Raw genomic sequence first — 14979 nt, 5'->3', positions numbered from 1 at the left:
CGCCGTCTTCAATCAATCTAATCACTGCGACAGAGGATCAAATCGAGAGTTGGTGGTAGATCGAAGAACAGGAAGCAACAATCAAATGAAACCGGAAGAAACTCCGGTGAAAAACCGGCGAAGACGATGAAATAGAATCATCTCTTCCCGGAAACAGAGCCGGCGAAGCTGGTGCTGAACGAGCCACCGCTACCCGGGAACAGAGCCGACCGACCACCGAAGGAGAAGATGCGTCGCCGGAAACGAAAACCAGACAGAAATCTCTCAGAACTCTATTCCTTGTGAAAGATCTAATTAGAGAACAAGGACGATAGAGAGAAACCTCTCTGAAAGAGATGAGATAAATTTTTTATTGAAAGTTCTAACTTATTCTGTAAACACATTATTTCATTATCTATATCCTATCAAAATGAAAAAAAATAAAAAATTATTGAAGTTAATTAGCTAGAATAAACTCGGGAACATAAAGATAGTACTTTTATTTTTTTTTGGTCAAGAAGATAGTACTTGTATAAAATAGTAGTACTGTATTAGTATATTTCTTGAATAGTAAAAGAGACAGAACCAGAAATCTAACGACGACCGAATCAATGTCGGAACAATGAGTAAAGGAAAACACCGACGCGCATTGGAAGAGTGCAAGAGGCTTGTGAATTGCACGGACCACTAGGCGACAAAAGTAACGGTGCGGTCAGAGGAGGTGGAACCCTCGCGCAAGGACCGAGAGATTCGATCTTGACACTGCACGTGTTTCGATACACGCGTGAGAATTTGAGCCAAAATACTTCTGTACTTCTGTTTTTCCTTACATGTGACTGAACAAAACTCACTGTACTTTAAACACATTCATCAAATTAATATTTGTATTTACAAACAAATTATACTATTTTTACGAAAATCATATTTTTAATACGAAAAAGGCAGTATTAATTTCATCTACTGTTATATTTGTCCTATTTACTAAAATATCACTGTTTACATACTCTTATTATCTTCTTAAATCTTAATGATCTTAAGTGAATTATTTACATTAAATATGTTTTTTTTGTACTGCAAGTAAGTTCATTGATTTCTTCCAAAATAGATTTTTGGTGATGAATATAATCTTACAGCGATACAGTGCCACAAATTAGAAACCAAGGAATATATACCTCGATCTTAAATTCAATAAGTTCTTAGTGCAGTCAATCATAAGATAACAAACAAAGAGTTGGAATTATTTTATCTATTATCGTCGTCTACGTATTTTAAATACTATTTTATTTTCATTGAAGTCTTAGATTCGGTCATAGGCTACTGACCAGGAGTCATAGCGTAGCTAGTACAATTTGGTACAAACCGGTCCATGAAGCCGGACCAGCGAATCGGAATAATGTTAGTCCAAATTTGGATATTACAGGTAAGTATTTGTTGACGACAAATAACATATCAACGTCACGTGGAAAAATGTGAAACCCACATATATGTGAGTCTCACGCACGGTACAGGGAAAATCATTATACATATATGTGTATATATATCTAAATATATGTAATATGTGTATGGTTTGTATGGTTTGTATGCTTTGTGCGGGATAAAGTGCACAAGTTGTTTAAACAAAAACAAAGTGCAGAAGTTCAAAGTTGTTTGATAAATATAGATTTCTATCGAATAATTAAACATTGTTCTGTTTAATTAGAAATCTTACTTGTCACTAGAAGTGTAGAACATATAACCTTCTTGGCTCAGAATCCAAGTCGGGCCTATACACATATGGAAATAACATATACATGGATACGTATATGAGATAAATGCTTTGACTTTTTATTAATTTGTGATGTTTTCATATTAAATACATTATAATGTATGAGATTATTTTGTCATTTTGTGGAGTAGTAATGTAGTCTTGCATGATTCAAATATTCAAAATATGTGAATATCTAGCGCATGACCCATTGAGCCATATAGTGCACGTGATGAATGTCTAATTGTCCTATATGAATTTTCTAACAAAAATGAAGATTCCATACTATTGAATCCTCTCTCTACCGATTTTTATTTATTACTTTTCTTATTACAAATCTTGGCCAACCCAAAAAACAGCGAGGGTCCCCGATCTGCTAGCTTTTTGATATGGCTAAGTAAAATTGTCGACGATTTCCTTAACAACGTTATGCAACTCCTACGCGTACACTTATCATTACCATTGACAATTAATCTCCCTCCAATTTAAGCATATAATTGTTTAAAACCTAATGATAAGTAATAAAACAACTACCAATAAGTATAGTTAATTACATAAGTTCTTCGATGTAGTCAATTCAACCTTTTTGTTTGTTGCTATAAGGAAAACTTAACAAACATAAAAAAAAGTTTCTGAGAAAAAATAATGTGATCTTAATTATACGATGTAAATGAATAATCAATTAGTACATCTTAGATTTTTCTCCTATATATATACCAATATATTTATATATCGTTTGCTTTAGGTTTTCTGTTTACTGGTAAAAGAAGTGTTCTTTTTGTTCACTTGTCCCTATCGTTGGCCAATCAAGACGGACCTTAGGTTATTCGCCACTTTTACGTTCAACTGCAAACAAATTTGACGTCAGACTGGAATTATATATTTGTGTTATTTGAGTGGTACAGGCACCAATCGTTTTCAAATTTATACAGCAATATGAATTCCCTCTAATAACATGCACCTCAAGTTGCTTTCCTTTTTAACTCGACCAATAACTAAGAGCCAGACTTAACACACGTATGTATACACACAAATCAATAATTCATATGTACCATTCCTTTTTTTGGTTGTAAAGTTCGATTTGTTTTTCTTACAGTACTAATTAGTCAGTGAGATTTTAATCAGTAGGGTTAATAAATATAAATCACTTAAAAGAAAGCAAATATGGAAATCCTCGTATTAAAACCCTAATTTTAAAGAAGAATTGTTGTCATATCTGATTAGAAAATGTGTTTTTATTTTGAATAAAAATCAGATATGGTGGCCGATAAGTAGATGATTGTGACGGATGATGATGACGGGCCCATACAAAGTTGCTTGGTCCTTAAGAAAACACACGAGGCCTAATTGTAATAATCGTCATCACATACTTAAATAATCACATTAAATTAAGAATTTGTGGACTGTTTTTTGCTTACCTCACTGCTCACACCGATCAGTCACCCCCCAACACTATCAACTTTGAAGCACATCAACGTCGATTTAGCAAACCATCATTATAACGAATATTTGTATAAATCTAGAGGTAGGCCCAATGATAAAAGACTACATAGGATAAGGGGGTCAAGATGTTGGTTTCTAAACCAGCTTGACCGGTTAAGCAGAAGACAAGTGGCTCAAAATGGTTTTCGTTTTTTAACTTTTAATCATCTTTGCTACAGAGACTATCCAAAGAAACGTGGAAGCTGGTTTGACTAATGGTTCAATGCTTCTACACCAGGAGATCTGGGGTTCAAACCTCAGAAAACGCAAATTATGCAGATTATGGAGAAAAAAAGATTACAAGAGGTCTTCAGCATGGTGCAAAGGCGTATCATCGAACATGGATTTCATAGGACGGCTCAGAGTGATGCAGTCCGACGTGCATTCTCATATGATGGTAGAATTGTCGGCTGTAAAATCGTCTATGTAATATTTCTCATAGTTGTAATAACATAATTAATCACACGTTAAAAAAAAAACTATCCAAAGAAATATAGGCAACAACTCTAGAAACAAAACAAAAAAAAAGAAGTGTTGTTGGAAAAAACAGAGCGTCGAACTTGGGTAATGGCATCAAATTTTGTTAGAACCCTATGCCATGGGTTTTCATAGACTCAATAATTTTGTTATACCAAGTTTTCTTCTTTGATATGTGACTATACAATATTACATGTTAAACTCAATAGACTATACAAGAACTTCTTAGGAGCTATAAATAGACGTAAGTATGCATGTACACTGCGTCAAAACAGAGAGCCCTGACGACTGACTCTGCGTGGCAAACCGAAGTTCTGGTAAGCCCGGATTTGACCACCGATCGTGGCTGTAACGATCACCATTCCCCAAGCCGTTGGTTGAGCCAAATGAGTTCCATGACTGCCGCTACCATCAAACCAAGACCATGAAGATATCCGAGATGAGATCGATATAGAAGGCGAATCCCCTGGCTTTATTGTCTCTCCAGCAATGTTCTCTGTTTCGTTTTGCGGAACTTGTGTCGTGGGTTCATCTTCTTGATGTTCTTCTGTTGCTACACTCTCCGTGTTGTCGTTGTTTTTCTTAGGTAACGGTGGGAGGCCGGATTTTTTACCTGCGGTTGCGTTTTCTTGTGTAGTAGTGGTTGAGGGTTTCTTGGGGTTTTTCTTCGGTTGGGTTTGTGCGGGTGGTGGTTCTCCTTTAACAACGCCATGCCAAGGTATTGCCACGGAGACGTCTTTGCAAGGGAAGGTTTCGAAAGAAGTACACATGGCGATGGTTTTTCTACCGGTTAGTCCTACTCGTGGCTCCTCGTGTTTCCACATGTAAACCTGTGAGTCTTCGCTTGCGCAGACAATGTGTTTGGCATCTAGTGTGTAAGATGCTGTCATTTGGCTACATGTGTTTTTGAAACCTGCAGGTTTATTGAACAATACAAGATTTTTAAAATATTTACTGTGAGAGATCAAAGGCAGAGAGACAAATGAGTTGTTTCAGCTACATACCTCTGAATTTTTGAACAAGTTCAGTACCGTCAAGAACCCGAATGCGTGAATCAGCAGACGTTACAAGCACTTCTGACGGATTAATCGGCGAAAACTGTTCATGCAAACTCAAAGGTAAGTACTAATCCTCTCTGATGAAAGCCAACAAACGAAACGTCTAAAAGAAAAGAGGGTGAAACCTGGAAAGCTGTGATCTTTTTAGCTTGAGCTTTCTTTTTGTTTTGCAGATCAATATGGTTTGTTTGCTCCAGCTTGCAATCTGATCAATTAATATAAGAAAATTTATTAAGAGTATAAGGTTAATAACTAAACATAGTCACAGAATAGATTAAGTTCTTAGCCAATATACCTTCTGCACTGTAAAGCCGACAATTCCCTTTATGTGAACCAACAAATGCAGCCTACGTACCAAAGAGCATATAGATATCAATCCGAGGTGGTCGATTCCAAGTATATGATTGTTAAGTGAAGAGAATCATGTACCTGACCATCAGGAGTGTAACAAACAGCAGTAACCATTTCATTTAGATCAGTCCACTCCACTACTTGACGGTTCGATATGTTCCATATACGGATCTTGGCATCAAGTGAGCCACTTATGAAGTAATCTTCATCCAATGGATTAAATTGTACGCAAGTAACTGAAAACCAGAGAGTAAGGCATGAATCTCCGAGAACAACATGAAAATTAGCATTATGAGTATCAAGCGACATTTCTTTCCTCACCATAGTCATTGTGGGCAAAGAGTTTTAGACAGCTTTGAGTTTCGATATCCCATAAACGCACGGTTTTGTCCTTGGAAGATGAAAGCAATAGCTGCATGAGAAGGCATGGTTAAGTTCGTCAAATAGCAATTCATGTATGATTGCATCAATGTTGGGAAGAAAGGAACATAAACTAACCTGTGACCGAGACCAGGACAAGTCCAGAACATCATCCAAATGGCCAGTGAAACTGCATATGGGTTTATCTGATAATGAGAAGACAGTTTCAGGCGCATGGACATAATCTGGGATCTGATTTCCTTTTCTAATCGATGGAGCTTTCCCCTTTTTCTTCTTCTCCGGTGGCACTTCTGCTGCATCATCACCTTCTTGAATGGGTGTCAAGCTGCTCTCATTCGTTGACAAGATCTCACATTCCTGGACCTCCCACACATGAATAGCACAATCCTCCCCTCCACTAGCCAACAAATGCGAGTCAGGACTAAACTTCATAGTCCAGATAGCTCCTTGATGAGCTTCAATCTCTTGGCACAAATGCAAAGCGCTGAGCTCTTTGTGAGACTTCCCTGAATGCCTCACCTTCACCCATTGATTTGTCTCGTCGTTGTTCTTCTCCTGCTGTTGGTGTTGGTCCACCACTCTCAGACTACTAACATTAGGATCTTTCTCTTTCTCTTTCTCTGGAGGAGCCTTAGAGCTCATCGAATGAGCAACGCCCTTTATGTTCTTTAGAAAAGCAGCACCTCTCTTCTTGCTTTCCCTCAAGCTCTTCGACACATAGGAATTGAGTTTACTCAAATCAATGGCGGAGTTCGCATTATCTCGCCGCATAAGGTCCTTAACGATAGACGAGAATCCAAGGCTCTTCTCAAACTCCTCCATCGTCAGCTGCTTTCCTGTTTGAAGATCGCTGAGACGGTTCCACGCTCCGTTCTCGCCGTACTCCTTCACTATGAACTCTTTGCCAGTATCGAGATTCTTTATCAGGAAGAAGGCGCTGAACTGAGTATTGGAAACTACCGTAGAGAGCTTCTTCGCGCCGCTGCGTTTGGGCGCGTTAGGCGGCGAGACTCTCGCGCGCGGAGCTCCAATCGCAGACGCGGTTCTCGTCAGACGCGATTTCGACGTTTTCCCTAACATTTCCTCTTTTCGTATTTTCTCAGCGGAAGTCGATTCGATATCGGAATCGGATCTGGACCGTACGATCAAAACCGACATCGGCGGATATCGTTGATCCAACGGAGGAGGATTATTATGATCCGGCTCCTCCGCAACCTTCTCTTCCATAACGCTTCCTCCGACGATCTCAATCGCCGTAGGTTTGCTGATGCGCTGGATCGAGATAGATCCGAGCATGCTCTTCTTCGACTCGAGCCCCATTCCATCGCGGAGCCTACGACGGCGCTCCGTGATGGATCCCGGCGCCGACATCCAGATATCGAAATCCGGCGACGTAACCGGCTCGGGAGCAGGACGAGCGGCGGATGAAGAAAATGAGATCCGGCAATCATCGAACTCGCTTTCCTCCTCGTCAGAAGAAGATGCCAAATCGATAGGCACGACGGTGGAGATACGGTTAGAGCTCTCGAAGAAGCGATCGTCGTCGTCTTCAACCTCGCCTAACCCCGCCCAATTCATCGCCATTGTCTTCTTCCGTTCCAATCTCCCACTTGCGCCGCTTAGATTCGCCATAGCTATACATCGGTTTCAGAAATTTCCAGATTGAAATTCAAACTTTGTGTGATTGTTTTGGAGGGAGAGAGAGAGAGAGAAGCTGAGCGGAGAGAATCAAGGGATCCCCTAACACTATCAACGGCGGATCCGTGATCTCTCATGATCCGACGATCCACAACTCGTCTGTATATTTATGCAGATTCGAGAAGTAGCCCGTGTTAAAGCCCATGAGCTTTACTTTTTCATATCGGCCCATTTTGTAAACATTTCCATAATTAGATGTTTGACAAGTATTGTTGTAAGGTTTTGGCCATTTTGGCTGGCTTATGAGCGAGCTAAACAAATGATTTTTTTTGACTAATGCTCATGTATTATTCTGTTCAGGACAGTCTGATATTTTCATTCATGAAAGTAGAAGAATATATGTATAACTATCTAATTATTATATTTTTATAAATTCATTCTTCTTGGTTGATGTGTAACTTAACCCCGTAAACATTAACGGCACACACATACACATAGATTAAAGTATACAATATTGATCAAATCATCGATCATAACAAGGTGTACACAAAGAAGGAAGCATGATCCATAACGAAGGATGTTTGCTTCCACGGCAAATTTCTTAGTTTTTTCTCTTCTTCTAAAGACTGATTAGCTAAATAATAGGTATATAATTACAATATGGTATAATATAGATTTATGTTATCGGATATGATGAAAATGTGAACCTTGGTAATACATAAAATTTCAATTTTATTAAAAAACACATTTTAAATATATATGTTATAAAAAACAGTCTAATAAAATCTGAGTTAGGCAATATATATAAAATGACATGATACAGATTACCAAATATATACTCAAGTTTTTTGGGCGAACCCCTTGTTGTAAACATATATGAATGTGTTTTTGGTGTATTGAATCCTCGTGCATGGTATTAATTAATCAGCAACAAAGCCTAGTAATACCCTAAGATAATATTTTGTGAATAGGTCATTTCAGATATATATTCTGTTTTCAAACTTTTCAAATATTTATGGATTCATGCTTTTCTTATTAAATTTTAATTTACTAGAAAGGCAAATTAACTTCTTATAGATTGTATGGTTTGTTTTCACTAAGTTAATTATTAATAAAATATCAAAAATAGTACTTTCTGTTTCTACACCATCTGTAAATATTAAGAAAAAAATCAAAGAGGTTATTGAAACGTAAATTACTGCCGAAAAACTATGATATAATGAGATTGCGGCTTTATCATCATAGTTTTATTGTTATCAGCATGTCACTTATATTATACAGAAATGATAAAAAAAATAGAAAATGAAGGAAAGATTTAAAGGATCAATTACCACTACACAGTCATACATTAGAAAGGACCAGTAATCTTGGTCGTCTTATTATTGTTTCCGTGACTTCTTGATCCTGCGGTCTAACTCCTCAAAGAACATCTCGATCTCAGGGCTCAGATCAATGGGTATACGGTTAACAACATGAACCGACGTTAATTTTCTTTTCATCCCGGAAGATCGGTTTGGTTTCGGTTTCCTTGGAGCTGGTGGGCATAACGCCGCTGGAATCTTGTGAGGGGATGATGTTGGAGTTTTGCATCCATCCTCTTCGTTGACCGTTTGCTCTTTGTGATCTGTAACATCCAATTCTGGTCGAGTCAGTAACCGGTTCTTATCTACGTCTTCTTCTTGAATCTCCTTGACGCAGCTGATCTCTGCCATTAGGAGAATTTTAGAGAAAGAGATAGAAGAGAGAGAAGGGAGAGAGAGATTAAGGAGAGAGAGAGAAAGGAAAGATAACGTGCGTTGGATCCGAAACTTGAAAGCCACCATTTCAACTAACTAGTGATCTGTCTCCCAAGTGGCGGGATACAGAAAAAACTTTATTTTATTTGATTTTTTGGGGCTGAAAGCTAATTTACTTGATTTTCTTAATTAGTAGTATATTATATTCTCATTATTATGTACACACATAATAACGCAAGTATATCATGCTATCGCTATGCGAATTTTTGCATGAAGCTAGAAATAAAACTGCTAATGACAAATCAACATATTTTGTTAAACTTATAGGCAATTAATTGATCACTAAACCACCACAATTAAATTCTTAGAATCTAAGCTTTCGGTGCAACATATATGTATCCATATATGCCAAAAGTTCAAAACAACCATATTAAGATAATGTAAGATTTTCCAACAACAAAATATTTTAAATCAATCCTTTTCTTAGATCATGTTTATATACATTAGCGAAGAGAATATGATGAATTTTAACTCTTAGTTTTATATATTGAAGTTTATCAAATCACTAATAAAAATATATGCATGCAATATATAAAACTTTCACATAGTTGTTAGTTTTGCTACTCATACATCAATACTGCTTAGATTCTTTAGAAGGTATATATAATACATGCAATTTTTTTTTTAAAACGAAGACATGCAATTTTCTCGATAATTTTTGGTAAAAAAGATAATGATGATTTTGATTAGTCTTGTTTATTAAGGAAAAGCATCCCTCTTTCTTCTACTTTGACTTGAGGATTTTTGCATTATTGTATTTTTAGAATTTATTACGGAATTTTAATTAAACGAAAATAAAATGAATATTGATCGGAAACTAAAAGGTAAATAATGTCTCCACAAACTTTGATGCAAATCAGACGCACGTGCCTTTGCCTTGCATGGGACCTCGAGATATATTTTGAACTTTTATGTTTACGACAAAAAAAAACTTATATGTTTAGTTTCTCATGCTCATTGTCAGACGATGTCAACAATTTTTTTTGGCCGATATCGTGAAGAAGAAAAAATTGACATCGTGAAAAAATTGACATCGTGAAAAAATGGAAATAATTGTCTCCCTGCTTCCTTTATCGTGCACGCAAGCAATGAAGCACCTACTAATTATTGACTTCTTAACTAATTAAATTGCTGATACTTGTCAACTTGTCATTGTTCCTTCTAAGTATCAAACACGAGAAAGTTAATACTCCCTCCAATCCACAAAAATAGACTTTTTATTATTTTCATACATATTAAGAAAATACATTAAACTATTATAATAAATGTATTATTTTCTGTAGTTTTCAATTTTTAATAACTTTTAACCAATAATAATTCAATAAAGTCAATTAATTTTTTTGAAGTTTACAATTTTTCATAGAAAACACAAAAAATACATTTTTCTGAAATAATTTTTTTTCTAAAATGTCTATTATTAAGAAACAGATGAAGTAATATTTATATTTTATTTATATTTAGAGAAAATTGTGCATAATACTCAGAACAGAAATTATGGTTTAACTCTAAATAACTTTGTAAAGATGTTATGCTGAGATTGAAATATGAAAAACAAAGTTTACAAACATATATAGAAAAACAAGTGATACAAATACACACTTTTGACCAAAATATAGTGACACTCAATTTTAAATTAATATTGTCGGTGTTGTTGTTATCATAAAAATTGAAATATATATGAGACTCTCTTTATAAATTAAATTCATTTTTTATACTAGTTGAAAACCATAACTTTGGATTCCTCATCCAAAATTTGAACCACTATAGATTTGGTAAACTTGCCACACCTCTCTCTCTTTTTTTTGTTCACTACTTGCTACACCTCTCTAAACGACGGCCAACAACGTCACACTCCATAATTATAATAAATTATGAACAATATGTAAGTTATGATATTGTGTTATGTATGGATTAAGTTAGTAGATCAATTGATTTAACGAGGGATACTAAGACATGTGGTGGGAAATAAGACAGGTGGTCTCAATGGCTACGCACATGGTTGATCATCATGTCCTCCATCTTTCGAGTTTTGTTATTAGCTTATTTTTCTATCTTAATAAGGCTTAAATATTAATGGGAACTGAGAGTAGAAGTTATTAAGTTAAAATAAAAATTTATATGATAACTATATAGTATACAGTCATGAGAGAGAGTTGCAAACATAAACTACTAACATGTTTTCCCATTAATTTAAACAATATGAAAAGAATCACAATTTCGTACAATAGAAATATACAAACTATTTCAAAGCAATATACTAAACATTTTTCGTTTTTACATTTGTCGTTCACTAAAAAGCTAAAATAAGACTTGATGTGTGCTAAGATATCCAACTCAAGTATTAGTAACAACTAGCAATCCATCCAGTTACATTATACATAGAACTATAAAAAGGTGGGTTCTCTCTTTTTTTATATAGCAAAGCTGGTGTGCTTAGACATATTTGAATCAAATTTCACATGCAAATTTTGGGACCATCTCTTTTTCTTGGTTCTACCCACGCCATCTAATGATCATCATTCATCATCACATCAACGAGTTATTTTAAAACCCTCTCTATCAAATAATTATTTTAAGTAATATACTGAGGAAATTACTCCATTTAGCAAAGTTCTAATTTCCAAACTGTTCCGCATTGAATCTTTAGTTACGTATTAATTGAAGTTGTTTCATATTTCTCGGGTTTTTGATTATCGTTGTTATTGGTATTCAAGATTTACATTTGCCGGGTTGATTCGCTAAATAAAGTTCTGGCAGTTTTAAGAAACTGCGATTTGATGTTACAAACAATAGGAATCTCTTAAGAGTTTGTATAGCAAGCAAGTGAACTAATGATTATGTTTTAGAGCTAAACTATATGTCAATCTAGTTCTCCAATTGTAAACAAAACAGAAACAACTAGCTTATCTATATGGAGTTTTACTCAAAAGTAGTATAATAAATAAAATGGAAGTGAAAACATATAAAGTATTGAATTAGATAATGATTTGGGATCTGGGTCAGAGACTCAGCTTAAGTGCTTTCAATCTTAAAAGCTTTCATTTGGGATTCCCTCGTCTTTTGATAAAAGTCACTTTGCAGTGTATATTCTCAAGGCCACCAGACAACTTTCTTGTCCACTTGTATAGGAGGACATGCTTAGTCTTGTTCCCCACGAATAATGGCTACCCATTTTTGTAATGTTCAAAAACTTTAATACTGGGTATAGTAGTATAATTGAAGCTACATACAGTACTTTGTTAAAAATTTGCTCAAAAAATTGTTATATAATAGATTCAGAGCTTAATGGGCCCCAGCTTATTTGGGCTTTAGCCATAGAACTAGCAAAAGCCCAATTAAATCTAGTAACGTTGACTTTCATTTGACTCATCCTTCTCTCTCTAGTCGATCGGAATCTCAGCGCCTTCAGCTCGCCGAGTTTACTGTGATCGTGATCAAATCAAGAAGATCCATGATTGATCCGCGGATCTAACCAAGTATCTAGGTGGCTTCGGATCTGAGCAGCAATTCATTTTGGAGAAAATAGAAAAATGGGGAAAATAGCGGTTGCAGCAATCACGAGCTTGTGGGTGATTCCCATGTCGATCATCGTCAACCACATTGTTCCAGGACCCTACATGGACGAGATATTCCATGTGCCTCAGGCTCAGCAATACTGCAATGGGAATCTCAGGAGCTGGGATCCGATGATCACCACCCCACCTGGATTGTAATGCTCATCCCTCTCGTCTATAGATTCTCAACTAGTTACCTTTTAGAGTCTTGATTTTCAATGTGTGTTTCAATACCTGAACCTGTTACTACTATACATAGAATTTTTATAGATTTAATTTAAAGTTTGAATCTTTTTGAAGTGGAAATGTTAAATTCAAAAATTTGTTTTTTCAATGTGTGTTCCACTGCCTAGTTATGCTGTTACCGCGTCATTAATTTTATAGATTTTAATTTAAAGTTTGAATCTTTTTAAAGTGGAAATGTTAATTCAAAATTTTTTTTTTTTTTTTTTTTTGTGTGTGTGCAGGTACTATCTTTCATTAGCACATGTTGCTTCTTTGTTTCCAGGAATGTTGTTGATGGGAGCTACTTCTCTGTCCTTCTCAGAAGCTTGTTCTACGTCTGTCCTGCGCTCCACTAATGCTGTTTTTGCGGTATTGTGTGGAGTTCTAGTGTTTGAGATCATCAGATTCTTGGGCCCGAATCTCAGTGATAGAAAAGCGACTCTTATGGCTTTGGTTATGTCTCTTTACCCTCTTCATTGGTTCTTCACTTTCCTCTACTACACAGATGTGGCGTCTCTCACAGCTTTTCTCGCCATGTACCTCGCTTGTTCGAGGAAAAGATATTTCCTCAGTGCTTTTGTAAGTCATTTGAATCAGTTCGTTGTTTTGTTGTTTGAATTAACAAATACGTTTGTGAATTTATTGATGTTTTTTTTTTTTGTTCTTGCAGTTTGGTGCTTTAGCAATTTGTATCCGACAAACAAATGTAGTCTGGATGCTGTTCGTTGCTTGCTCAGGTGTTTTAGACTTCACTCTTGACTCGCCCAGGCAAAAGCAAAAAGAACAAGTAGATCAACACTCGCGTCATCAGTCCATTGATGGGAAAGAAGCAACTCTGAGATCAAATCTTAGAAAAAGAAAACCTGATAATAGCACCGCCGTGGATCCTTTTGACCGTGCTAATTCTATTTCTTCAACAGAGGATACTTCAGGTATGTTGTTGCTATTAGTCTGACAACCATATTGCTTTTCTCAAGCATAAGCATAAATGTTCTTAAACAAATGCAGGCTTAGTCTATGATGTTTATGCTGTAATCTCAACATGTTGGAGTATGAAGTGGAATCTCTTGGTCACATTTAGCCCTTTCTTCGTGGTTGTGGTAGCCTTCGGTATTTTTATCATCTGGAACGGCGGTATAGTCCTAGGTATAGATTTTTCTTTTTTTTTTGTTGTCATTTTAGATTGAATCTGTATGTTGTTTTCTTTCACTACTAATCCATCAAATTCAAAAATGGCAGGTGCAAAAGAGGATCATGTAGTTTCACCACATTTTGCGCAGATAATGTATTTCAGCCTCGTCTCTGCACTCTTCACTGCTCCCCTACACTTCTCAGTAGCTCAACTGAGAAATATACTCCAAGAGCTCCGCCAAAACAGGCCATTGAGCCTTCTACTAACTCTTGTCGCTCTCATAGCCGGTTTTGCCTCTGTACACTTTTTCAGGTTCACTTTCTTTCTTTATACCTCTAAACTCCCTAACATGTTCTACTACAAACTCTCATTCTCTGTTTCCTTCTTTTCTTTATGAAACCTCAGCTTGGCTCATCCTTATCTTCTCGCTGATAATCGCCACTATCCCTTCTATCTATGGAGAAAAATTATCAACGCACATTGGTTGATGAAGTACGTGTTAGTCCCTGTTTACGTCTATTCCTGGTTCTCAATCCTATCTTTATTAGGTATGTCTAAACCGTTTTGTGCAGCATGATTTATTTGTTTTGAATTGTGGATTTGACTTTGGTTCTTTATCATATTCGGTAGAGAAAAGTCGAAGGAAGATATGGGTGTTGGTCTATTTCTTAGCGACATGTGCAGTTCTTGTTCCTACGCCGTTGATCGAGTTCAGATATTACACTATACCGTTTTATATCTTCATGCTTCAGTCTTGTGTCAGAAACAGCGGTTGCGCCACTTGGCTTCTCACTGGAACGATATTTGTATGTGTCAATGTGTTTACGATGGGAATGTTCTTGTTTAGAACATTCAAGTGGAGCCATGAGGATGGTGTCCAGAGGTTTATTTGGTAGGGACATAAAGGTGTCTATGCTCTTTAGATGTTACCACAGTTAGGTTCCTTAGAAACTGGTTAGTTCATAATGTAATTGTTGTTATAAAAAACATCATTTATGTTCAGAGTAATGAAATGGCTTTGCATGTCTTTCGAGTCAAATCTTTAAAAGTAACAGTTTCAGCTTCATTAAAAATCTTTGACCACCCACATAGTATATGATGTGGGTCATCTGTTTTTTTTTTTTTTTTTTTTTTTATTTAAATTATAAAAAAAAAAAAAAAA

General features: G+C 36.1%; 3 protein-coding genes across 3 annotated transcripts; 1 reads left to right on the top strand and 2 right to left on the bottom strand.

Annotated features, from left to right (window-relative positions):
- Positions 1–3765: 3765 nt before the first annotated feature.
- LOC106328684 (WD repeat-containing protein 44-like) lies at positions 3766–7483 on the bottom strand. Its single transcript, XM_013767174.1, has 7 exons — positions 5590–7483; positions 5413–5503; positions 5170–5327; positions 5036–5087; positions 4866–4945; positions 4687–4780; positions 3766–4595 (listed from the first exon to the last, which is right to left on the bottom strand). Exons 1-7 carry the CDS (start codon positions 7102–7104, stop codon positions 3949–3951), a joined length of 2637 nt encoding a protein of 878 aa, XP_013622628.1. The 5' UTR covers positions 7105–7483; the 3' UTR covers positions 3766–3948.
- An 822-nt stretch (positions 7484–8305) lies between these two features.
- Positions 8306–9006, bottom strand: LOC106333089 (cyclin-dependent protein kinase inhibitor SMR3-like). The gene has a single exon (XM_013771571.1). It carries the CDS (start codon positions 8931–8933, stop codon positions 8490–8492), a length of 444 nt encoding a protein of 147 aa, XP_013627025.1. The 5' UTR covers positions 8934–9006; the 3' UTR covers positions 8306–8489.
- Positions 9007–12255: 3249 nt separating this feature from the next.
- Positions 12256–14844, top strand: LOC106329468 (putative Dol-P-Glc:Glc(2)Man(9)GlcNAc(2)-PP-Dol alpha-1,2-glucosyltransferase). The gene is made up of 7 exons (XM_013768126.1): positions 12256–12615; positions 12928–13264; positions 13356–13617; positions 13694–13831; positions 13925–14129; positions 14223–14365; positions 14448–14844. Exons 1-7 carry the CDS (start codon positions 12437–12439, stop codon positions 14711–14713), a joined length of 1530 nt encoding a protein of 509 aa, XP_013623580.1. The 5' UTR covers positions 12256–12436; the 3' UTR covers positions 14714–14844.
- The last annotated feature ends 135 nt before the right edge of the window (positions 14845–14979 follow it).

This window comes from Brassica oleracea, chromosome C3 (assembly GCF_000695525.1).
Source record: "Brassica oleracea var. oleracea cultivar TO1000 chromosome C3, BOL, whole genome shotgun sequence".
NCBI lineage: Eukaryota > Viridiplantae > Streptophyta > Magnoliopsida > Brassicales > Brassicaceae > Brassica > Brassica oleracea.
The sequence above is the reverse complement of the archived record's forward strand: the minus strand, read 5'-3'. Positions and strand labels throughout refer to the sequence as shown.

Bases quoted from the DNA above. Each gene is read 5' to 3' on its own strand.
- LOC106328684 (XM_013767174.1), bottom strand. From the start codon at position 7,104: ATGGCGAATCTAAGCGGCGCAAGTGGGAGATTGGAACGGAAGAAGACA. The intron at 4,946-5,035 runs GTATATTGGCTA...TTAATTGATCAG, and splicing joins TCGGCTTTACAGTGCAGAAG to ATTGCAAGCTGGAGCAAACA. The intron at 4,596-4,686 runs GTATGTAGCTGA...ATAAACCTGCAG, and splicing joins ACTTGTTCAAAAATTCAGAG to GTTTCAAAAACACATGTAGC.
- LOC106333089 (XM_013771571.1), bottom strand. From the start codon at position 8,933: ATGGTGGCTTTCAAGTTTCGGATCCAACGCACGTTATCTTTCCTTTCT.
- LOC106329468 (XM_013768126.1), top strand. From the start codon at position 12,437: ATGGGGAAAATAGCGGTTGCAGCAATCACGAGCTTGTGGGTGATTCCC. The intron at 13,618-13,693 runs GTATGTTGTTGC...AAACAAATGCAG, and splicing joins TTCAACAGAGGATACTTCAG to GCTTAGTCTATGATGTTTAT. The intron at 14,366-14,447 runs GTATGTCTAAAC...CATATTCGGTAG, and splicing joins CTCAATCCTATCTTTATTAG to AGAAAAGTCGAAGGAAGATA.